The sequence below is a fragment of the Lissotriton vulgaris genome, chromosome 2_1 (assembly GCF_964263255.1).
Source record: "Lissotriton vulgaris chromosome 2_1, aLisVul1.2, whole genome shotgun sequence".
In the NCBI taxonomy this organism is placed as follows: Eukaryota; Metazoa; Chordata; class Amphibia; order Caudata; family Salamandridae; genus Lissotriton; species Lissotriton vulgaris.
In genome coordinates, this window is record NC_141687.1 from 1,277,314,420 (window position 1) to 1,277,339,134 (window position 24,715).

The 24,715-nt window shown below is 44.3% G+C and overlaps 1 protein-coding gene across 2 annotated transcripts in view; it reads right to left on the reverse strand.

Moving 5' to 3' along the window:
- The window catches only part of CD3E (CD3 epsilon subunit of T-cell receptor complex), a 137,119-nt gene that overhangs the window by 101,232 nt on the left and 11,172 nt on the right, over nucleotides 1–24,715 (reverse strand). For both annotated transcript variants that reach the window (XM_086957002.1, XM_086957003.1), the window contains one exon: nucleotides 23,323–23,481. In XM_086957002.1, coding sequence (XP_086813128.1) covers nucleotides 23,323–23,481 — 159 coding nt within the window. The remainder of the gene's footprint in view (nucleotides 1–23,322; nucleotides 23,482–24,715) is intronic.

Here is a 24,715-nt window from a genome sequence, read left to right on the forward strand (position 1 = left end):
CGTGCGTGTGTGGTCACGTGACCCGCTTTTGTGGTCACGTGACCTCACATGCACTGTAAAGAAACCGCAGTGGAAACCGCAGTGGTTTGACTATTCGATCGAGCCCATGAATTTTCGCCATTCCATTCGCAAGCGAATGGTAATAGGCGAAACCTAAAAAGCATCATAACACTTGTTTCCAAAAAAAAAAAAAAAAAAAAGTTCTTTTCAGAACTAACTCTTTGTACCAAAACAAGCTTGAAGAGCATATTAGCTGATATTTTCTCGCCGCTTTCTTATAGTGCGCGACCGGGTGCGCGCACCCACCTATCGCGTACAGGCGTCGAGACACGCATGTGCAGTCATGTGACTTTAAAACAACACTTCCAATTGGTTCTTACTAGTTTCTATTCTGCAATTTACACGGAACACTCCACCCACTTCCCTAGAAAACCAGTTTATTGTAAATCTTTTAAAGCCTCCTCTTATGAAATATTCGACATCAATCACATAGCAGAGTACTAAATAGCACTATATACACTCCGTCCCTTAATTATAAGAGACTTATTGCTATGTAAAATCAACTTTTTCTCTCCAAGATAATGTAAAATGCTGAGCCTATTACATAATTTTATTACACATATATGTTACTAGTCTCCTTCGAGTACTAACACCGTAGAAAATACCACCAATAGCGGTGATATTTTTTACACCGAGAACGGGCGATTTCTATCGCTTACAGCCCTTACAATTATAAAGTTTTATTTCCTAAGTCTCTGATCGCCAACTGTGCAACGTAAATCCCCTGTGTGTCGCAATAAGGTCCATAAACAAAAACTACAGAGCCAGCATTATAAACATACACAAAACAACAAAACGACAAGAGCCACCATGCTAATATATATCCTTAATATAATAAACCTCTGAGAATAAATACATATTTCCGTGGCAGCCCATAACACAAATGTGGCGTCCTCTGACTCTGCTCCATTACCAAACACCGTAACTCCCCGCCCACCTCACTTTTCACTAAACTCCGCACTCCACCCCAGCCAAACCCCCTATTACAAACCCCCAACCTACCCTCCCTGCCCAAACCCACCATGAACCTCAAACCGCCCCTAGAAAACTTATAAGACACAGGATTACTAAAACTCAAAGAATACGCAACAGGCACATAATGTAAATAGTACATAAAGACACATATTTTTTCCAAAATACTATTTAAAAACATGTTCTATTTTTAATAAATCTATCATGCATCTGACCCTCTAGAACTGCTTTCAAAACGTGAACTATAAACCTCTACTTTTCATTTTCAAACCATACACTTTCTTCTGACCCTCTAGAACTGCTTTCAAAACATGAACTATAAACCTCTACTTTTCATTTTCAAACCATACACTTTCAATTACATTATTTTTTTTCCACAATTCATGTAATGTTACAAACCTTTTCTAAAATACACCAGTCCGTATCATTTATAAGGATTTATTTTCAGTCTTCATCAGTGACACTTTCTTCACATACAATAGAAATCACTATAACTTTTTAAACGACAATGCTAACGCGGTAAAAATAACCCTTCATTTACTTTCCTTTAAGAATGCACACTATGTACCCCACGCATGCGTTTCTTAATCTTTGTATTTGGCAGCGAATACCGACCTTGAATCGGAAGACATGAACAAGAGCGCCATTGTCACATTTAAAACTGAACGTTGCATCTGCTCACACACATATCTTTCACTAAGCTAACATTCACAGAAAACAGCATTGATGTAAAAAAAAATTGACCTTGCTTTACAACTCCCTCAAATCACTCCCTTATTTTTTAACGCATCCTCCAGTTCAAAAAAAGCTACTTTTTTAATAACCACTAAGCAATATATAAGTGACTAGACTCCTAGAAAATTTATCAAGTCATTCTGCTCCTCTCCACTGCATAGCCGGCGACCTAATTCTGTGGAGTTGCTATACAACCGGCAGTGCTGCGCCGTTTCCTGTACCATCTTGGGAAATTCAAAATGGATGTCCCCCCTGCCTTCGCAAACGAGCCGGGCCACTTAGAACTATTTCGCCAGAGGATGCTTGACTACTACAGCATCTTAGCACTCTCGACTTTGAATACTTCATATCGATTATCATTTCGATATTCGCATTTCACCTGTGTGCAGCCTGTATTTCATTGCCTGAGCTGTGATTTCACGTGGGCCCTGGATTTATGTCTCTGCAATTTGGTACCTCCTGAACCGAATTACAATCACCTCATGAATCCGTTACTTGATCATGAACAGCTTTGTTACAACGGAGGGTTTATGGCCTTTGCAGCGATACAAGGAGTTCTGGGTCATTGGAATATATTCGCAGCGGCGCAAGATTTCCTAACAGAGAGCTACATCGAAAACCCACCGAGCTGCCCAATGATGGTAAAAGACACTCCAATAATGACAGATCATGAATGCTCCTTTCATCTTCTCAATTGGATGGCTGACATGTTTTCAGATGATAACAATGATTTCATGTTAGAGGCACTTGCTGCATACTTTGCCTACACAATGGACACTTAACTCTTTCCTAACAGCGAGCTACATCGAAAACCCACCGAGCTCCCTCTGATGGTAAAAGACGCTCCGATTATAACAGATCATCAGTACTGCTTTACTCTTTTCCATTGGATAGCTGACATACTTTCCGGAGGGTTTATGGCCTTTGCAGCGATACAAGGAGTTCTGGGTCATTGGAATATATTCGCAGCGGCGCAAGATTTCCTAACAGAGAGCTACATCGAAAACCCACTGAGCTGCCCTATGATGGTAAAAGACGCTCCAATAATGACAGATCATGAATGCTCCTTTCATCTTCTCAATTGGATGGCTGACATGTTTTCAAATAATAAAACTGATTTCCTGTTACAAGCAGAAGCTACCTATTTTCCCTAAACAATGCTTCAATAACTCTCAAACAAGCCATTGACGTCCTCATTTCCTTTTGGTTTTCTATATTCTTCACGTTCTTTTCCATATTTTCTTTTGAAGAACAGACCTATTTGCTTTACTAACAGTGGACATTATAATTTCGTGTTGTTTGACAGCTGATTCATAAAGTAATGATGTATAACCACTTGCATTTTCATATATCGTTCCCAAACTGAAAGGCCAGAGACCTTCTTCCATTTATTAAAATATAATATACTTCCTTATAAGAGTGTACAATGTTTTTTTCCAACTATATTCATTTTTCTTCAACTATAGCGTTTGTATTCCATGTACAACTGACAATACCAATTACTGTGTTTTTTGCAATTTCTGTACTCATATTACATAATGATTTGCCTTTAAAACAGTACATTTCTAAATAAACATTTCAAATATTCACGGTTTCTCTTTTAATCCATAATCTCAACTGAAATGATTTCATATTGAAAAACTATTCATGGGTTCCACATAACCTTAACTGTAGTCACTGAGGACCTTATTTATGAAGACCTTCCGCCGCCAGTGCCTCATTTTTTAAAATGGGAAAAAGTAACGCACCGGTGGCGCAAGGCCTTCATAAATAAAGTCCTGAATGTTTTCTTTTCTCGACCTCACTTACTGATACTAGAACCTGCAAACCAATTACGGCCCGTGAACTCTTTCTTAGTAGGTCGCGCACCGTAAAGACAGTTATACCACTGTTAACATTTTTTTTTTACTGTTACTAAGCACCGACACAGTTCCGCTTCACTCAGAGTTAATCACTGCTCCCACGCTTCTACAGGCCAGACGCTATGTCGTATTTCTCTCCTTATCACCCTTTCATCTCCACAATAACAAACAGTTGTCCGCCAGCCACCAGAGAACAGACTCAGATGCAGAGGCACCAAAGAGTGAACCCATCACCAACTGCCATCTCCGGCTGTTTCCATGGTTACACCTCATTCTGCACCTTGCTGAAGGCACAGGTCAAAAGTTCATGTCTCAACGTTCTACAGCTAACTAAGAAGACTATTCTCCCTCCAGAAACACCTGCAAATCCACAACACTGTTACATGTCTTGTTTTTTCACACCCAATAGTACTTTTCGTTTAACATAAACATTGACCTGTTCACTCTCCACTTGTTACAATCAACCAATCATTTTTATTTTTTTAACCACACCCAGCCTCTTCCTTTTTCTTTATTTAAAATTTCAACTTCTAACTACCATTCCACTTCCAGAACCGATCGGAGGACGACTACAAATCCCTTGAAAATGAAGGTCTGGCTAATAGGACACAGTTATATTCACTGGAGTGAAAAATATGCAGTAAGCAGACGAATTTGCAACCTCAGCTTACCAAATGTACACATAACATGGATTTCCAAAAGAGGATTGAAATGTCACCAATTGATTCCATTGGTGAAAACTTTTATGCATCTCCCAGAACCAGACCTTATAATTGTGCACTGTGGTGGGAACGATCTAGGCACAATCACTGGGGTAGGTCTGGAAATGCTTCTAAAAGACACCTTTCGACAATTGATGACACTTTTTCCTCGATCTGCCTTGGTATATTCCAATATATGCCAAAGACAGAAATGGAATTGATCCAATCACCATTGTGCACAATTTGAGAAAGCAAGGAGACATATAAATAAATCTGTTTCTGCGTTCCTCAGAGATTATAGCATGGGTTCTATTTACCACAACAACTTGCGCTACCACATGCAAGACGTCTATAGAAGAGACGGTGTTCATTTCACGAATGAGGGAAACAGAATCTTCCTCTGCAACATCAGGCTCTGCATCGGTACTTACTTATAAATGCAGAAAACACTCAATTAACACAAGGGCTCTTTTCAGAGCCACCTTATATCTAAGCACTCAAACTTCTGATTTACCTCCTTTTCCACACTCTTGTAAATAGGTGTGCGCGACCGGGTGCGCGCACCCCGTATTTTTTTTTCGGGGAAAAATTATATCTTTTTGCGTTTAAGGGCCTTACTGCACACCCCGAGAAAACCTACGCAGGAAGACAATCTCTACCTTCTCCCCTTTCCATGTTTCAACGCTTTGAAATGAACAATATATTTACTCGCAGTGACAAAATGGCGGACAAAACTTCCTGATTTCCTTCGAATCGAACGTTAACAGACGTCACGCAGCAAAATTCCGCTCACGCGCGCAGCCGCTTGGGTGCGCGCACGTGTGCGCGCCTATAGATATATAATTGACTTTAACTTTAATTTTCTCAACAACTACTGAACGGATTTACACCATTCCAAAAAAAGCGTAATCTGCGAACAAGACTCTACAGTTTTTGCAAATTTCTTATAAATCCATTCAGCCGTTCGACCTGTAGCCGAGTCTAAAGGTACTATGGAAAATAACATGCAGAAAACACATTTTGGGACCCCCCTTATATCTCAGCCCCCACTTGACCAATCCCCCCCAAACTTTCAGGGAAGGAGCGCAGCGGACCGAGCCATCTTCTTTGAGAAATTCGCTAAGATTCTTCAACCAGGGCCAAAGTTATTCCAAATAGAATGTTGAGGATTTCCTATGGAAAACAATCCTAACTATAACTACCTACTGGCGACCGCCAGTAGGTAATACATATATATATGTATATACATATATATATATATATATATATATATATATATATATATATATATATATATATATATATATATATATATATATATATATATATATCCTTCGATTTCTCTCGCCTCCTCTCTTTCAAGCGGAAGTCAGAGCACAACAGCAGATGAGTTCATAAATTATTTTATTATTTCAACACCATGTGCAAAACGTGCAAAAACAGGACGGCCTACGCGTTTCGGCTACGATTAACCCTCAACTGGCCCATATATATTCTGTGTACTCGTCTCACAGCTCCCAGGTCACCGGGAATAGACGAGGTGAATCCAATAGAGTTGGTGCTATTCAATGTTTATTTTCTGCCCAGCACTGCCGCCATTACGCGTTTCGGTCCTCGTGGGACCTTGATTCACTCGATGGACAGAACATAAGTCCCAATGATAACACCTGGGTTTCTTGTTTGGTTAAAGGACGTTCCGACATATTTCCCCGTTCCTTGGATTTTTTCTCTCTTTGTCTACATTAGTTTTGCCGAATTGGACCAATTTAGGATTATTATGTTGTTAAACTGATACCCACTGGGGTTAAATTGTAACATTGTAGCTTGTCAAATCCACAGCTGTATATAGATTTATATTTGCCCACATGGGCATGATGGCTGTTAGAATCTGGTACTTCATTAATAGGAGTATAACTGGAGGTTCTCGTTTTAATGTTTAACCGGGTGTCTATGTTTTCAAATTGGAAATCATGGGAAGTGTAGTCCGGTAATTTAAATGCAATGCCGGTACAAATAACCAGGTACAATTTTTTTTAAATGAATATTTGTTTCAGAGGGTGCACATATTCTGCCTGATTATCTGCACAAAATGAATGCATTTACTTGTGCTGTACGTAATGTGAACTGATACCCACTGGGGTTATATGGGAAGCTACGATCTTACTGAAATGTACGGTTTTACAGAGGGCGCTAACATCATGCCTGTTTATTTAAATGAAATGAATACATTTATTTGCTCTGTATTAATTTTTAAAAATTCTTCTTTCTGACCGCTGACTGAACGCAAAATGAATTGTATAAGTCTATTTTCACTAGTGGTCAAAGGAATGTCACGTGATGTTCTGTTATGGTATAACTTTATTGATGTTGTAACACACCCATACTCGTGAACAAGCAGCGGACACTGTGAAAAGCGTCAGGTGGATTTTGTCAATAAACCTCATTAAGGAGCCCATTTGGGCCTCAGCGTGTTGTCTATTACTTCGAAGACGACTGTTGTTGGATTTATTGGGGTCGGCGAACCCCGCTGTGGCCCGCCGTTACGAAGTGGCGCAGGTCTCTCTTTCAGCAAAACCTGTTGGATATATATCACAAAGAAGACCACTTGTTGTGGAATGACCAAAGGACACAGCAGGGATTCTTTCCGGAGCCCTTTATTCACAAATTGTGCAGCGTTATGCATTTCGGCCAGAACGGCCTTCCTAAGACACCCTTGCAACTGGATGGTACCGTCTCCCTCCCTCATTTATTGATACGGTGCTCCCATTGGTGGGAGAGCAGCTGACCCTGTTCAACTTACGGCAGCTGTGATCAAATGCAAGACCACAACTCCCAAAATGCAATATCTTGGCAAGTGCGTTGACAGGAAAGATTACATTCTCCATGAGCGCTGCAATTCCGTGTGAAGGTGGGGCCATGTAGTGGCAGATGCCATCCTCAAAATAAAGTGACATAGCTCCCTTGGGTCCCTAATGCCCCAGCCACAAGTTCAGAACAAATCGGGCCGTAGAGAGCGCTACAGTGAACCCTCTCTCCCATGCAGTCAGGGTCTGCCATCTGACAGCAGCCTCAGGCTTGGACCAATCTTGTGGCGGTCCCGATAATTACCAATCCCTTGGTAGGCACAAAGTTCAATGCCAGTAACATCCGGGACTCTTGGCGGGACGGGTCCTTGTACCGCGTTTCTGGCTTATGCGGAATGACCCAAGGACACAGCGGGATTCTTTCAGGAGCTCTTTATTCACAAATTGCGCAGCGTTATGCATTTCGGCCTGAACGGCCTTCCTCAGATGCCATTGCAACTGGATGGTACCCTCCCTCTCCCTCATATTATATATATATATATATATATATATGTGTATATATATATATATATATATATATTCACCACGATGGAGTGCCAGAATTAAACACCTAAGCAGCCCTGAAGCCCACTGGAGGGCTATGAACATTGTAAACTATAATGGGGTGAAAAACATTGGGGCTTGTTTCACGGACCCTACCGGAAGGGAAGATGTGTGACTTCAAAACCCAGCATGCAACTTACTGGAAAGCGGCATGTATTGTGGGAAAAAGCGATAAATCACGCAGTTTGAAGCACTTTCCGTTACCTGCCTGGACCCCCTTTTCCTATGATTAAGTTGCATGTTGCAACGAAACGCGTCAGGAACTTACACCAGTTGGGGCTGCGAGTGGTGTTTTGCGCAAATAAAGGATTGTATCCATCCAAGTGGAGTGGCGTCTTCATGATCCGGAGCACCTTGGTGAATATATATATATATATATATACTAGCAGCCCGCCCCGGCTTTGCCTGGGGCAGAAGGGGGCTGGGGGCAGCATTTTAAGCCTCTGTGCACCCCCCCCCGACATTGCCCAGACCGCATCCCTCCTGCCTCCCGCCCCAACATTGGCCATGCCGCCTTGAGCCTTCAGCCTTACCGCATCCCTCCCGCCTCCCTCCCCGACATTGGCCATGCCGCCTCCCGCCCGCCGCCCGCCCCGACATTGGCCATGCCGCCTCCCGCCTTTATTTATTTATGCATTTTTATATAGCGCGGACTTTACCTCCCGCCCGCCGCCCGCCGCCCGCCCCGACAATGGCCATACCGCCTACTGCCTTGAGCGTCCCGCCCGCCTCCCGCCTCTCGCCTGCATTTGCCTTGCCTCGCCGCAAGTCCACTCCTCGCCGCAAGTCACCGCTCCTCCCCGCATATCGTCATTACGTTACGTGTCGGTTGCGATCAGCGCAACGTCACGGCCGGCGCTTGTTTTAGGGGACTTCTTTGTTTACAAACTTAATTTTTTTAATTTACGTTTTTTTTTATTTAATGTCGCCTATGTCCATCTACACACCCTGACATTTTCATAGATGTATCGGGTGTGTAGATTGGCGCTGTTGTTCCCGAGTTTACCTGGCCAAAAGGTGCAAGTTCTCTCTTTATAATAGTAGTATAGATATATATATACTAAATATGCCATTGCCAAGCAACAGTACCAGTTAGTGCAAGCTCAAGTCTTAACAATTGGATTGGGATTGTTTAGCTGACAGCTGTTTTTGAGCACTTTCCCTTCATATTGAGGAGTAAAAGACCATTTCTCAACTGGAACATACTCAAGTGCATAGAAGGTATTTTTACTTTATAGATGTTTAAAAGATTATTAAAATGTGTTCTTCCAGAGGCTATAGAAGACTTATTCAAGAAACTTGCCTGTGCATATGCCTTGTTTCCTAAATGAGTAAGATGGGCTTTACTATCTAAATTCTGAGAAAAAACTCTACCTAGATAAATATAAGATTTTACTGATTCTATAGTGTTTCCTACCAGTTTCTAAGAGTAGGGGTGACCCAGTTTCCTTCCCTGTGAGAAGTTGGCCTGATATATGATGTTTCCAATTCTGGAACCACCTTGTATCAGTCCAAACAATCCCTTATGGTGTCTGGTTGTAAGTCAACCTTATAGACAAGCTATCTTAATGGTAGCATGGACTAAGCAGCCTTAAAGGCTAAACTCAAGAGGTCGTGTTAAGAGAGCTGTTTTACCAATCACAATCCTGTAATATCAAATGAAAGGACACCACACAAGTATATATTATAAAAATATATGTGTTTATTTCTAAAATAATCCCCAGTACTCTTTATGAGCAAAGGGGCACAAGCGTTAAATCAAAAGCACAGTATAACATATGAAAGTTGCACAATAATGGATGAGGGCGGGCAGCCACTCAAACCATATATTAAGAAAGTGGCATAAGAGATACCAATCGAACAGTGGTTAGGCCTGGGGCCTAGGGAATCGCTGGGAGCAGTCGGGACAAGCAATTCTGAAGTCGGGAAAAGCCCGCGGGATTCGAGTGCAGTGCTTAAAGTACACGCATGCACCAATGCAAAGTCAATGGTGCTTAAAAGTAACACAAATAGAGTTTAAGGATACTTCCACTAAACCTAGAAGGACAAAACTTTTGACACAGACCCTAGAGGTGTGTACCAGTGTGGGAACACCGGCGTTGCTGAGTTACCTCACCCACACCAAGGGGTGCATAGGGTCGAAGTGGCGTCGGGTTTCGTCACGCAGGTTGTTGGTGCTTGAAGCTGAAGATGCTGCAGGCGATGTGAAGGAGAAGTGTCCGGTGTGATCCAAGGGTGGATCAGAGTAGAAAAGTACCTGAAAGCAGAGGGGACAGAGTCTGGGTCACTCAGCAGTGACCAGGGTGGAACCAGGACGGAACCAGGCAATGTCGGGCACAATCAGGTGGTTGTCGAGGACCTTCTCTCCGCTGCCACGTTGGCTCTTGGGCATCTGCAATGTCCAGGAGCGGGTCACAAGCTGTCCCGCGCAGGCTCTCACCGTCGGCACTGTCGGCTTCAAGATCGGAGCAAACAGCACTTGGCAAGAGCAATCCACGCGGGATTGGATGATTGCTTCTCACTCGGACCAGGAGGGGCTGAGCGGGTGCTCCTTTTCAGAGGAGCTGTTGCAAGTCTGGAGCAACCAGAATCACAAGTCATATTTAGGTTTTTGCCGGCACAGGGGCCACAAGCCAGCTGGCAAGTGACTGGGCCAACGCGTCGAGCCAAAGAAAGCAGAAGGGCCCCACGCAGCACTCGTCAAGTGTAGAGGGGTGAGCTTCGGTGCAAAAGTGGCTCAGGGTTGGGGCTTCTTAAACCCCGGTGTACAGTTTTGAGGGTCCCTCGTGGGCTGCACAGTCAGCGGCTCAGGGTCTTTTCAAGATGGCATGCCCCACGCTTCCGGTCGCCTCCACGGGTCTCAGCTCTGCAGGGACTGTGGATCGGGCTGTAAGAAGGCAGGCAAGCTTAATCTCGTCGATCTCTGTTGCTCGAGTTCTGGCGGGAACTGCAACAAAGCAGACGTTGAGGTGCTGGATGGTGCCTGTTTGCACAGGGTGGTCACTCCTTGACCACAAGGGAGATTCTTCAGTCTTCTACGTCGAGAAGGATGTCGAAGGGTCCAGAGTTTCATTTCAAATGTTTCATCAGGATAATCTGAGTGCGTTGGCACTGCTCCCATTCTTATACCAATCTAGGGGGCTGGATTACCTGCTAGGTCCGCTCCTATGGGTGGGACCCAGGAAGGGGGTGGATACACCCCTTTCCCTTTGATCCAGGCCACGCTGGGACTGGGGCTGGTGTGCCCCAGAACTGGTTTGGCCGGAATATGCAAGGGGCAGCCTTGTGCTCCCCAGGCAGTGTCTGGTTTCTTTCAAACCTCTCTGCTACAATCCACTATCTCCTGTCTGGGGTGGTGTGACACCTCCCTGTGACAGGAAATCCTTTGTCCAGGCCTCCTTGGCTGAGTTTCGGTCAGCTGCAGGAGGTCAGACTTGTGTCTGTGGCAGGAGCATCCATTTTGTGGATCTGAGGCTCTTTTAAAATCAACCGCGTTTTAGCAAAGTAACATGTCGTCTCCCTCTAGAGGGGTGGAATGCTACCCCCGTCGCCAGGACTGACGAGGGGGTAGTATTCCAAATCATATGAGACCTTACACGACATGTTTTGTTAAAGCCAAACCAAAGGTAACATATAACCGCGAGGATTATAATGCACTTAATAGTATATGGTATGGCATTATCGCGGAACAGCTTAGGGAATTGGTCCTGACAGCTGCAGACAGGCTCAGCTCATGCTAGAGCACCATCTCACATAAAACCAAGCACTCTGCCTCCAGGATTGTTAAGGCCTGCCATAGGAGTGACTGATAGGTATATATGTGTCCAGATAGGTTTAGATATAGGTATACTATATCTAAGCAAGGGGTGATTACACCACCTTGCCCCAGCTGGGTGATCAGCCAGTTGAGTCAATTTTAGATAGCCAGCCAGGGGTGGCAAAAGATATGCTGCAGTCCCTGGTAGGCCTTGGATGCACCTATGCCCTGGGCACCTATAGTGCTCTGTACAGGGGCTGATAAGGTGACCCAAGCCAATCTAGTTATGCACCTAGGGTACATGGAATCCATTTTACAGAGAGAGCAGATAGCCTGGGGCCCTGATTAGCAGTGAACCAGGCTAACTAAGTCGAAAACCAGCTAAACACAAGGCAAAAAATCTGGGGTAACCATAGTCAGGTAGCCACCTTCCTACATTCCCTTAAAAGTTAAACTTTTGATTTGGATATATTGATGCTTAAGCAATTCGACTGAGCATATGCATATAGTGCATTACAATGAAGGCTAATTAGGGTAAGATCTAACAAAACAACTCCATCTGTGTAAAAAAACTAAAGTTTCTTCCGCAGCACTTGAATGTCATTCCTTCTGGAAGGGGAGTGATTCAGAAATTGGAGGCGAATAAGATTGTTTATTTCCACAGAAACTTGTTTGTTGATGTAGTACTTTTGTAGTATTTCTTTATTGGCAAATTTATGTTAATCAATATCTCCTCCGTTATTGCTGTTATAACTTTTTCATATAGCTTTATTGGACTGGCATCTTTTCCCATGTAGCCCTTAGATTTAGGGAGAATTGTCAAATTCAATTTATCAATCCTTCTGCAGTCCCAAAATATTTTCCTCTCCCTTACGTCTATGGTTCTTGCTCTGCCTTTATTGGAATTCAAAGACCAGGCCGCAGTTTCCTGTAACTGGAGGTCTAAGGATGCGTAGAGAATTACATGATCACTACCAGCATGAAATTGGACGTCCATCGAAAGAAATATAGAGTATAGATAATACCTGGCAATTATATTATCGAAAAGGGAGAAGCCTGTTATGCCTCTTATTATAGGAAGTGCGGGAATATCTGAGTCAATCTCCCATTAACTAGCAATGCCTTTATCCTAGGGAGTGATTCGAGAAAAAGTCTGCTTCACCTATCTGTTTTAATCTTAAAAGGGAAAAGAGCGTCCGGTGTATTCCAGGCATGTTCAAGATCTTTGTCCCTATGCAGCTTTAATAACGAACTTGATTTTCGTATTAAATTGTCCATGACGACAACATTTCCCCCATTTCCACCATCCGAAAAGGAGAGTACAAATTCAAAAGATTGGCTCAAAATCAGATTATTATGTGGGTCAGGTGGAATGTAGACATTGAATCATGAAATGGAAATGTTTTGCAGAGATGTTGTTTTGGGCATAATAATTCGAATCCTGTGGACATTTTTAGAGGGCAGTGTGAGGACCTCAAAATCCCAATACAAATTGGTAGACAGCACTTTAGCATGTCCTTTCTCATTTCGATAGTGGAGGAACATTGAAAGGAAATTGTGTGTTTTCCAAGGAAATATTCATTATCTCAGAACTGCAATCTGCTATTGCACTTCAGGTTAAGATGCTATTTCCTCAGAAACAGAGGGGTTAGCTTTAAATTCAGGTGCTTGTGGGTTTAAAGGCCTACTAAAATGTCTCAAAGAGGCAGAAGATGGCGTTAGAGAGAGTCTTGACATGGATTAGCTTCTAAAGAGATAGGGGAAGTAATTTCCCTATTTTCTCTTTAGTAATCTTTCATTTAAATCTGATCCGTTTTAGCCCTCTTTGGTAATTCTACGCTTCGATTTTTTTCTTCTTTCGATCTTGCTATCTGCATCTTTTTAAAGTTCACATAAGCTTTTCCTGCTTGAATTGCCCATGACCTACTTTGTAATTTGTTCACAACTAGCATGTTACTTTCCTTAATTCCGAAATAGAAGCCTTGGTATGATTGTTAGGCCTAATCTCCCCATAACTTTTAAAGTCTGAAGGAGCCTCTACATGTGAAGTGAGGTAGTTTAAAATAACTGTCACAGTTTCCAAAAAGTGATCAGAATTTGTGGTTGTTTTTTCGAACAGCTGAAACATAGATTCTTTTAAGAGCATTGAGAGCATCAGAGAAGGGCACGTAACCTTCTGGCAGATGGTAAGAGTTTTTGGAGAGTAAATCAGGCAAACAAGAAAGGTCATCTATCCTATTAACAATAGCAGAGGTTCTTTTGAAGATTTATTCGGTGTCTTATTCCTTCTTCTGTGGGTAAATGTACTTAGATCGATGACAGGGAGATTGACATCCAATGGGGGTATTACATTTGGGCATTTTGTCTATATTCCAAGTGATCCTGGATATATTTTCCTGTAATACAACCTTGTTATTGCTTAAAGTGATTTTATTGTTTTTATAATGCTAGTGATATTAATTAATACTAGCTCCTGGTATTTATTACTATTATTATTTATTACTATTTATTGTTCCACATTTTTAATATTGCATTCTTGCTTGCACTGCACAAACCAAGATGGACCGACTGTAATAGTGCGTTTGTGACTGAAAATGTCTGGCACTATTCTCTCTTTCAGTGAAGATATTGTATTGATGTCCATGGCTTTCTTATGCTCTGTTCCTATCTGGAAATTGATATTGTTTGACCTTGGTGGTCGTTTTCTAAGAGATTGAATTGTTTTTATGCTTATGACTCTTTTATGGTTTGTTTTAACCGAAATAAAGATTTTGATGATGATGATGATTGAGGATTTTAGCACAACGAAACTTGTTGGAAGAGAGGAGGTTCGAGGTTTCCTTTTCTTGTTGCAAATTTGGTCATCAGTGGCCAATGATCTTGCAGTAGAACAGAAAACAGGAATAGTAGGGGAGTTTTCTAGAGAACCAATATGCAGTAGTTGTTTATGCTTTCTGTTGGTAGGAAGAGTCACAGATTGTCTCTTCATATGCATAGTGCGGCTGCTGAGCTTCTTACCAGTCATAGTTTGAGGGAGATTATTTAGCACCAAGAAAATATGAAAAAGATCACATGTCAACGGTAGAGATGAAGCACGGAAACAAAATGTCAACCTTTGGTAAATTAGTTATACGAATATAATGTGGACTCCCCTCTGCCTTCAGATCTCCGCCACCACCCACAAGATTTAAGACACTGCTATAAATATGCTGAAGTGAGGATGTGACAGTGGGGACGCCAGCACTTTTCCACTTGACATGTTTATACAGAGGAAAACCATGAATTCTTGTTTTTCTTTTTTGCGCCATCGGGGATGTTGTTCAGAGGTATGAGAGATAAGCTGAGCCTTATTCGCACCTAGATTAGGCTCGTACCAGCCTGCGTCGATGACTGGAGAGTGGGATCATACAGCCGGCCACCACCTTGGCGCCCCAGGCTGCGGTCAGGCTGTGTGTCTCTGAGGGTTACGGCCCCAGGTCAAGTGTCTCCGAAGTTACTGGCAGGGATTTAAGTGGGCCGGGTCACACCGGGTCTGAGCACCGGCAGTCCGGCAGTTTTTTAAAGGGGGCCTCAAAACGGGTCTCCTTCGGGCTCTGTTCACCAGTGCTCAATTTTTTCCGGACTGCAGTGACAGCAGGCACATAATGTGCGCGTGTTCACACTGCTCACTTCTCACTAGTAGAGAAGTTACGTCATGACGTCATTCCAGGTGAGCGTTTAGGGGAAGGGAAATCCTTACGAGAATCATTTTCTCCCTGGATTACTTCTCTTTTTGAATCTCAGGAGCAGCAACATTGTTGTGGTGTCACCAGGGCTTTAACCACATGGCTGCTGCGGGGATTTTTGCGCTGTGCTGCAAATTGCTATTTTGGTGCATTTATGACGAGCTCAGCTCGTCATCAGCACACGACACCCGTGGGTGATGACGAGCTGAGCTCGTCATCAGCAGCGAAAGGGTTAAGAGGAAGCTTTTTCAATATGATATACAAGCCATAGTTGCTGCTTATTTATCTTATGCAACTAACAACCACTGACAAACCCAAAAGCCCTGACTTGTGGTAGGTTTAATGTTACTTGTTGTTTCATATATCTGTATGCAACGACAGAAACTGCAAAATACCAGTCGGGCGGCACACTATATGCTACGCACAGATTTTTAGCTTATGTGTTTTCAACCAATGCCCTTAATTACAATGGCCACGCCCCTTTCAGAGACCCCTCAGTTTTTTTATCCCACTTAAAGCCTTGGGTACTGGGAAGGCGGGAGCCGAGGTTCACATCTGGCAGTCCAGGCATATAATCACAGAGCACCATCCAGTGCCTCAGGCCGTAAGCTTCTTGGACCCTCCGTGGGCCTTGCAGGCCCCGCCCCCAAGGAAAAGCTGGTTGTTAGAGGCTCAGTTGATTTGCCACTCATGCAGTGGCAGATCCTCCACTGTGGCGGAGGAGCATCACCTCACAGCTTTTAAGCAGTGCCAAGTAGAAACATAAAATGATTATAACTTAGAGTTATTATAATTTTATGCTTCGTGTTCTGCTGCTTTGCGGGCGGGTGGTTGGGCGGTGCTGCTCTGCTCTCAAAGCAGTTGAAGAGCTGTTTGCCCACTCCTAAGTGCGCAATTACTGTTGGGTCGGCCCTCTCGGGCACCCCAAACCAGTCATGCTCACTTTCCCCGTTCTCCATGCAGGCTGCATTACAGCCTGCATGGAGACCATGCCCACCCCGCCAGCCCCAGTCTGAGCATCGTGTCATGGGGCTCAGACCAATCACAATGCTGCATTGCAGTGTTGTTTTTGGCTTAGGGAAGGTAGCCTGTCTGCCTGGTTCCTGTTCAGGAGAGCAGGCGCAGAAACGTGGGACTCGGCCTCAAAGTAAGTTTATTATTTTTAAATCAACGACTGCGCACCCCCCACCGCAACCCACCCACCCTGTGACCCCCAACGCCTGCCCACCACCACCCGCAAGCTATGCCGGCAGCCACTGCACTCATGAACCATGTGAGGTCTCCAATGCAGACAAAGGTAACGGAAGGCGATGCAGGAACCAGCAAGGGGAATACAGTAAGAAGTAAGATGGGACCTAATGCAAACAAATGCCAAGAGAGCTGCTCCCGAGCTTCATGGATCTGTACTTGAGAAATGTATGTTCTACAATAACTTTACTACTTGACAATTTGTTTTTTATAAATTAAAAAAAATGCAGAAAAAACAATTTACTTACATTTAACTTCTGTTCTGGGCCCTGAAGCAAGGCATTGAGAACTAGTGGTTAAAAATCATTCATTGTGCACATTTGCTAAATATTGAAACCCCTCTTATGTAATTCTTCTTGACTTGATCATGTGACGAGATAACTGAGTGTCATAAAGGGGGCGGGACGCTGCTGAATGACAGCAGCAGGGAGGAGGTTGGACTGTGTTTGCACTTTTCGAAGTGTGCATGTCCCTTTGCTATCTTGTGACGGCCAGCCACACATGCAGTCTTGAAACCTCCAACCCAGCTGTCCTATGACAGTTGGGTCAGAGTAAGTGCAGGGCTCCAGTATCCTTGGAAGTGGTGAGTGAGGCCGCTTCCTCCAATCATGGGGCTGCTCTCATAGCATGAGAGCAGCACCAGGATTGGTACCTGCACTGCGGCATCCGATTGAGAAGCGGTCCGGAGTAGAGGACATTGGTTCAGGTACGTTTTTTCATTATTTATTAACTCGGGATGCTTTGCTCGACCTTCGGGGGTATGCGCATGAAGGTAAGCTCTCCTTCGAAGAATCGGCCTTCCCACTAACTGACTTCCTACAACAGAACTTAATTGTAGGAGGCCTCTTGAACGTAAGATCCTTACCTAAACACGCCACTGAAATTAATCTTCTTATCGAGTCTCACCATCTAGATGTACTCTTTCTAACAGAGACTTGGACACATGCAAACTGTGAGACAGACCTAGCAGCTGCTTGTCCGCTAAACTTTAACATCCTCCACCTCCCCAGACCTAAAGGCCGCGGTGGCGGAGTTGGTGTCATCTTCAAAGCCTCGTGGCAAACGAACATCCTAGACATAGACCCGACCCCTGGAACCGAGCTCTTTGGGCTGTCTATAAACTGCCATCAAGGCGAAACCTTCACGGTAATCGTCTGCTACCGCCCGCCTGGGGCCTTTTCTATCCCGCAACAGCAAGCCCTCCTCACGACTATCACCAACATGGCAACCTCTCACAGTAACCTTATACTTCTAGGAGACTTTAACCTTTGGCCAAACGGCAGTCTTGATGCAGGACTAGACAACCTTCGGCTGTCCTGTGATAATGTAGGCCTCCAACAACTGATAAAGGACCCTACTCACTTCGCAGGCAACCGACTCGATCTTATCTTCTCGAGCCCAGGTCTAACCCAAGTAGGCGACATCTTGCCCATGAGTTGGACAGACCACTCGCTCATCAAACTCTACATTAAGAATGCTACAACAAGCAAAATCAAATCCCACCCACCCCCACAATTCTCATACCGAAACTGGAAAGCGCTTGAAAAACTCAGTACCTCCACCGGAACCTTTGAGGTGGAAGACAGTTTCGCTATTACCAGCTCAGTGGAAGACAACTACAGGTCCTTTAGCTCAAGAATCACTTCTCTTGCGGACGCTGCTGCCCCTCTTAAGCTCTGTAAACCGAAAGGTAGAGCCCCGGCTCCCTGGTACAACGACTCTTTGAAAACCCTTAAATCAGCCTGCAAACAAGCTGAGAGAAAGTGGAGACACGGATACTGTAACAACAATAAAACCCTCTGGAAGAAGGCACTCCGTGACTACAAGTCCGCTATTGCAGAAAGTAAAGCGAACTACTATTGCTCCACCATTACCAATGCAGCCAACAGTCCAAAAAGCATATTCCAGATTTTGGACAATATCTTACACCCCGACTGCGTCAAAAACTCCATCCCCCCCTCTCAGTCCCTTTGTGACAATCTTGCTCAGTTTTTCACTGATAAAATTGAGACCATCATTAGCCGGGTCTGGTGGCTCAGTGGACTAATGCGTCCACTGCAGGGGCCTGTGTTCGACCTCATGGTCACAGGTTCAAATCCCGGTGGGTCCACTCAGCCTTTCATCCATCTGAGGTCGATAAAATGAGTACCATTGAGTTGGGTAACAATAAACATCTGTTATTCAGCGCCAAGAAACCGCTGGGTGAACGTGCGCTTTACAAATACACATGCTATGTTATGTTATGTTATTAATAACCTGGCAACACCCCCGCCTTCCACTCTCTCCACCCTCCCCGAAATCATCTCCACTAACCCTGATTCTCTGAGGCCAACCTGTTTTTCCACGAATAAATTGCTGGCTTTCCCTCTTATTTCTCAAGTAGAATTTGAAACAGTCGCACAGGGCATCACTTCCGGATCCCCCCTTGACCCTCTGCCACCGAAAATATGGAAAGCCTGTGGGCACCAACTATTTCACACCCTTCGGTTGATATGCAACCAATCCCTGAGCTGTGGCGTCGTTCCCCGCTCTTGGAAGCAAGCGCTTATTACCCCGCTGCTAAAGAAACCCACGCTCAATCCAGACTGTCTGTCCAACTTCCGTCCCATATCACTCTTGCCCTTCCCAGTGAAGGTGCTCGAACGCTGGGTCAGTAAATGCCTCTCAATCCACCTTGAGCAGCACCATTTTTTGGACGAATTCCAATTTGGGTTTCGCCCAGCCCATGGCACTGAAACCGCGGTGCTCACGGCCATGGAGGAGCTCCGAATGCGCGCAGACAGGGGCCAAGCTGTGGCCCTCATTTTACTTGACTTGTCTGCCGCATTTGATACTGTCAATCACAGAATCCTGCTCCAGCGGTTGAGAGCGGCAGGGATTGACGGCACGGCCCTTATCTGGTTCCACTCCTACCTCAGCGACAGAAAACAAGCTGTCTCCCTTCCCCCTTTTCAATCGGTCTTCTCCCCGGTCCCACACGGTGTCCCCCAGGGTTCCTCTATCAGTCCGATTCTTTTTAACGTTTACTTAAAACCTCTGGTCACGTTAATCAAGTCACACAACATGACCACAGTAAACTATGCGGACGACACACAGCTCCTTCTCTCGTGGGAAGGCGAAGACTCCATCTCCTTACAAGCCTTCCATGACTGCCTACGAGACACGGCACGCTGGCTGCACCAGAACTCACTTCAGTTCAACTCCTCAAAGACTGAGGTGATGTACTGCCCTGCGAGTCGCATACCCCGCCCTCTGCCCGCTGAGTTCTGGCCCCCGGAGAACTCCAACAACCCCCCACCAGTTACCACCGTCCGCAACCTGGGCGTCATGCTCAACCATCAATTGAGCATGGAGACTCAGGTCTCAAGAACAGTCGCAACCTGCACCGGCCTTATGCGCTCACTGCGCAAAGTCTTGCCTCTGCTTCCATCCTCCGCCAGAGCACTAGTAGTCAGGTGTACTATTCTTAGTCGCCTTGACTACTGCAACGCCCTGCTGCTTGAATCTCCGGCGACACTACTGGACAGACTCCAACGAGTCCAGTCAGCAGCAGCCAAACTGGCTCTGGGATGGACCAGGAGATCCTCGGCCACTGCCGCACTGGCCGAGTTACATTGGCTGCCTTTGAGGCAACGCATTGCCTTCAAGGCCCTTTGTTTGGTCTTCAAGGCACTGCATGGAACAGGACCCAGACCTCTCCAACGTCTATTCTCCTGGTATACCCCCACCAGAACACTTAGGTCCACTACTGCTTGCCTCGCGAGAGTGCCCAGATGTAAGAAGGCCAGGATGGGAGGAAGATCGTTCAGAGTAGCTGCAGCCAAGCTATGGAACAGTCTACCTGCCGAAATTCGCCATATCCCTCACCTCCTCCCATTCAGGAAACGTATCAAAACTTGGCTCTTTCCCCTGTCCCTATAAAAAAAAATAAAAAAAAAACGGCCTTTTCCAGCTCCCCCCCGTCAATAAACCACAAGGGTAGCTATCAGCGCCAAGATACCTGCCAGGTGACAGTCGCGCTTTATAAATATTTTAAATAAATAAATAATAAATATTTGCGCACGCGTGACCACCCGCCCGCCCCCACCACCCTGTAGATGACAGCCACCACTGTTTTGTAGAAGAATTTGTGGAAGCTCCAAATACAGGGAATTGGTATTATCTATGCAGGATCATGTAAGATCCAAGATTAGCGTATACTTTCTGTCAGGAGATAACAAATGAAATCAACCATTTCGGATTTTGGGGACTATTCACAACCTGCATTTTGTAATTCGTTTAGTAATAACTTAATCTTCAATTTTGTAGATATGGAAGTCTAGTCCTCTGCCTCTCCTAGCTTTTATTTGTGGTGCTCCGCCCGACTGCAGAGATCTCGTTACACATAAGTATACGTCTAAGGGCCCGATTCCGATGCGGGCAGGAAGGACTCCTACCCGCGTCATGCACTGCTTTTCGGATTCCTTTCTGACTGAGCCATTCTGAGGGGCTTGGTCAGAAAGGAATCAGACTCGGTTTTCCGGATGGCTTTCAACGGGCCCAGAGAGCCCGCTGGCCATCCGGAAACCCTTCAGTACTCCCTTGGCCGGCTCCCACCTTGGGGTGCCTGCCACGAGGTGCAGGGATGAACTGCACCTCTGCACTTAACGATGCAAGCATGCATTCAGTGCGGAAAGCATGCTCCCATTGTTAAATATAGGATTGCGACCATCCTACTTGCAGGTCTGGAACCAATGCCAAGAGGTCGTATGGTTCCAGTTCCTGACCGATGTTGGCCGGACTTTGGTCTGTCTGACATCTGAATCGGCCCCTGAGTATTAAATGTGGGAGAGTAGTCACTGGAAAATTTTGAATATTTAAGAATAAAGGGAAAGGGTTAGGGGAAATCGAAGGAGGCGTTTAAGGGGGCCTAGTTAAGGGTTTAGGGAGGGACATGCATCCACACACAAAAGAGTACGCTAATTTTTTTTTCACAAGCTGCACTTCTATAGTTAGAACAGCCAAAAAGAACCAAAAGAGTAGTAAATATTCTCCAGCTCAGAGCTGGAGTAAGTCCAGCACCACACATTGCCAACCACTGGTACTGCAACACCATTCCATAGATAATAAAGAGGTAGGGACTTAAAGTAAAACCCTATAGGAATTAATGTTTAAAAAAATTACGTTATTTAAACTTTGTAAAATATAAGTACATTTGTGTTAATATTAAAAGATTATCTGCAATAAAACCTATGTATTGCTTTCTTTTTTAATAATGTAATTAATTTTATACATCACCTTCAAATTTTTAATACTATAAACTAGATATATTTTATACTGTAGTTGGAATTTTGTTTCTTAATTTAAATTTTAGAAACAGGTAGTAAAGCTGACCCAGGCCAACTTTACCGCCTGGGTCTGGTTCGATTGAGAAGATTTGACTCAGATAAATGCAGCCTCTTCAATGCCCCTAAATATGCCAAGACACAGGAGTTAGAAAAGTAAATTAATCTTATTCAGAAGAATGTAGGAAGAAAGCTTGAAATTTAAAGCTGGTTGAAACTTTTGTGGGGAGATATTTATGTATGGTCATTATTTTGGTTGTAGATATTTTTGAATTCTGAGTTTTTGTTGTGTAAGGGCCTCATTTAAAGTTGCCAGGCCAGGCTGCCAAACCACTGAGCCAGAAGAGGTCCGCTACCACTGGCCCAGTCATGCCTGGTCCACCCAATATGGGGCTATCCAGTACTTTATTAGGGATTCTTTTTTCTGAATGGGCGGGAGCACTTTTCGTGTAAAAAAGAACAGCCCATCATGACTTTAATTTTGTTTTTAAAGTCAAGCCCCCAATCCATAATTTTGTCTTTGAAAATCAAAAAGTAAACTAAACCTCTGACTGACAACACGGGGATATTTTGTTTTTTTCTTCAAGACTGCCATGTCCTGCATGTCATGCAGGGTTGAACTGGGCAAGACAAAACGCTACATTGGAAGGGCGACAGTCTCAGTCTTCCCATGGCAGCGCCAGTGGTAGTATTGCTATAGGGAAAACAGCATTTTACCCACCTCTAATCGTGGCGAGAGAATCAAGACGTGGGCCTATATGCTTGTTTATGGTGGTGCTCCATAGCCCCCAAACCCCTGCAAGTGGCCATGTATGTTCAAATGGAACCACTTTGTATGCCAAAAAAGTTATGTATTAATGGGGTACCCGATAGATCACTGGACCCGGGTAAATTGTAGTACATAAGATAAAGTCACAGTGGAAAGCATTCACAATACATCAAGGAAAAAAATTATCTAAGTAGACAAAGTATGACAACACCAAAATTCTCATTCAAAAGATAATTGTGATTTAATTATATCACATGGATTGACATTAAAACAAAGCTTTAGAATATAATGTATATCACTGATTGTTGATGTATATATGCATACTACCTTCCCTTTGCACATCACCTGCACTTATCCCTGTTACGCACTTGTCAATTCACATTGTGTGCACCTGTTTTTATAAATGCATAAATGTGATATACATTATACTCTATAGATTTGATTTAATGTCAATCCATGTGATATAATTAAATCACAATAATTTTTTTGAATTACATTTTTGGTGTTGTCATACATTGTCTACTTAGATCATTTTTGTTCCTTGATGTATTGTGAATGCTTTCCACTGTGACTTTATCTTATGTACTACACTTTGTATGCCAGGCATGTAAACAGGGAAATTTCTGGAAAAAACAAGATGGTCTAGGTGTATATGTTTGAGCTTCTATGTCTAATAGGGGCATAGCTATATACTGGAGATTTCACAGGTTAATGGTGCCACTTGTATGGTGTGGTCAATCAGAAGATAATCGTTTAACCTACCTTTCGTTCTCCGTCCAGGTGCACCTCCAGCACCTGGGCTTCGCTTTCTGCCCTTGGCCCAGAAATAAACCAGGATGACCACTCCAACAGTGATCAGAAGGTCACCCACCACAATACCAGCCACAGTCCAGAACTCCATGTCGATGCAACGCTCGCACACTGTGGAAGCATAGAAGAGATGGGAAAAGAGAAAATCATCACATGTACCAGAGTCGGGACTCCATATTGATACTATCACATTCTGCAGATGGAAAGACCAACTTTACACAGTGCCTGGCCAGTCTCTCATAACCCTGTGCTCTGCTGCAGCAAGAGGATTTCTTCCACTTCGTCTTGTTTTGCAGTTCAGTTGTCTGATAATCCGTCTTGACCATGAATCTGCTCTCCATTATCAATTCTAGTTCTCGTTACAATTGGCCTTTATGTAGTCTGTGGTACTTGACTTGTCCACTGTTGTTCTTTCTCTGTCTCTGATCCTAGGCATCACATACCCTTCAAGCAGAGCCTCTAGCACTTAGTCCCAGCCCTTGCAGGTTGTTTTCTGTCAATGCTTTGGTAGAGCAACCAATACTTGATCTTGGAGACCATTATCTGTCTTTGCTTGTACATCTCTCATGCCCTTGACATTTAGGTAGAGTTTCTAACACATTTTCATGGTCCCGTACACTCTTAAATATTTCGAGTTCTAGGTCCCACCCTTACTTTAAAGGCACTTTCCCTCCTCTGGTTTTCAATTCCCTGTGCCCTTAGTCTTTAGATGGGTTCTCAGACCCCTGATTTCTCCTTCCAAAGATTTTTTTTGTGTCTCTTCTTTTAGGTTCATCTTATACATAGCCACCTGGGGCTGTATGATGAATATTGCACACTGTCCCTGTTTGTGCCATGGTGCACCTTTTAAAAGGTGCGCCGGGTACAGACAAGGACAGTGTGCCATTTAGAAAGAATAAGGTGCCCCCAGGGCAGCAGCAAACTAGCGAAGCCTTTGGGGAGTGCATTAAGTGAAACATATAGAAGTTGTTAAAAACTGCTCTGTGTTCCACAGTGCAAGAGGCATGCTGCCTGCACTTTGAAGAGGAGAGAGAGATTCCCTTGCAGGCGGGTAAAGGGAGTGACTGCACCTGCCTGCAGGGGCAGGTCCCTTTCTCCCCCTTCCGAGGGCTGCCTTTAGAAGGCGCACTTACAGTGAGCCTCCTAACGGCATATTTGCCTCTGTGCCTTTGTCCATAATATGGCGCAGACACAGAGGCAAACTCATTCCCTCATTGCATGGGGGCATGCCCCCTTGCAAATGAGGGAACTTCATCTTATGATAGCACTGGTGCAACATGTGTGCCGGTGCTCTCTGTATTACAGAAGGTGAAACACAAACGTAGTACCATTTTGCCCCGGGGAC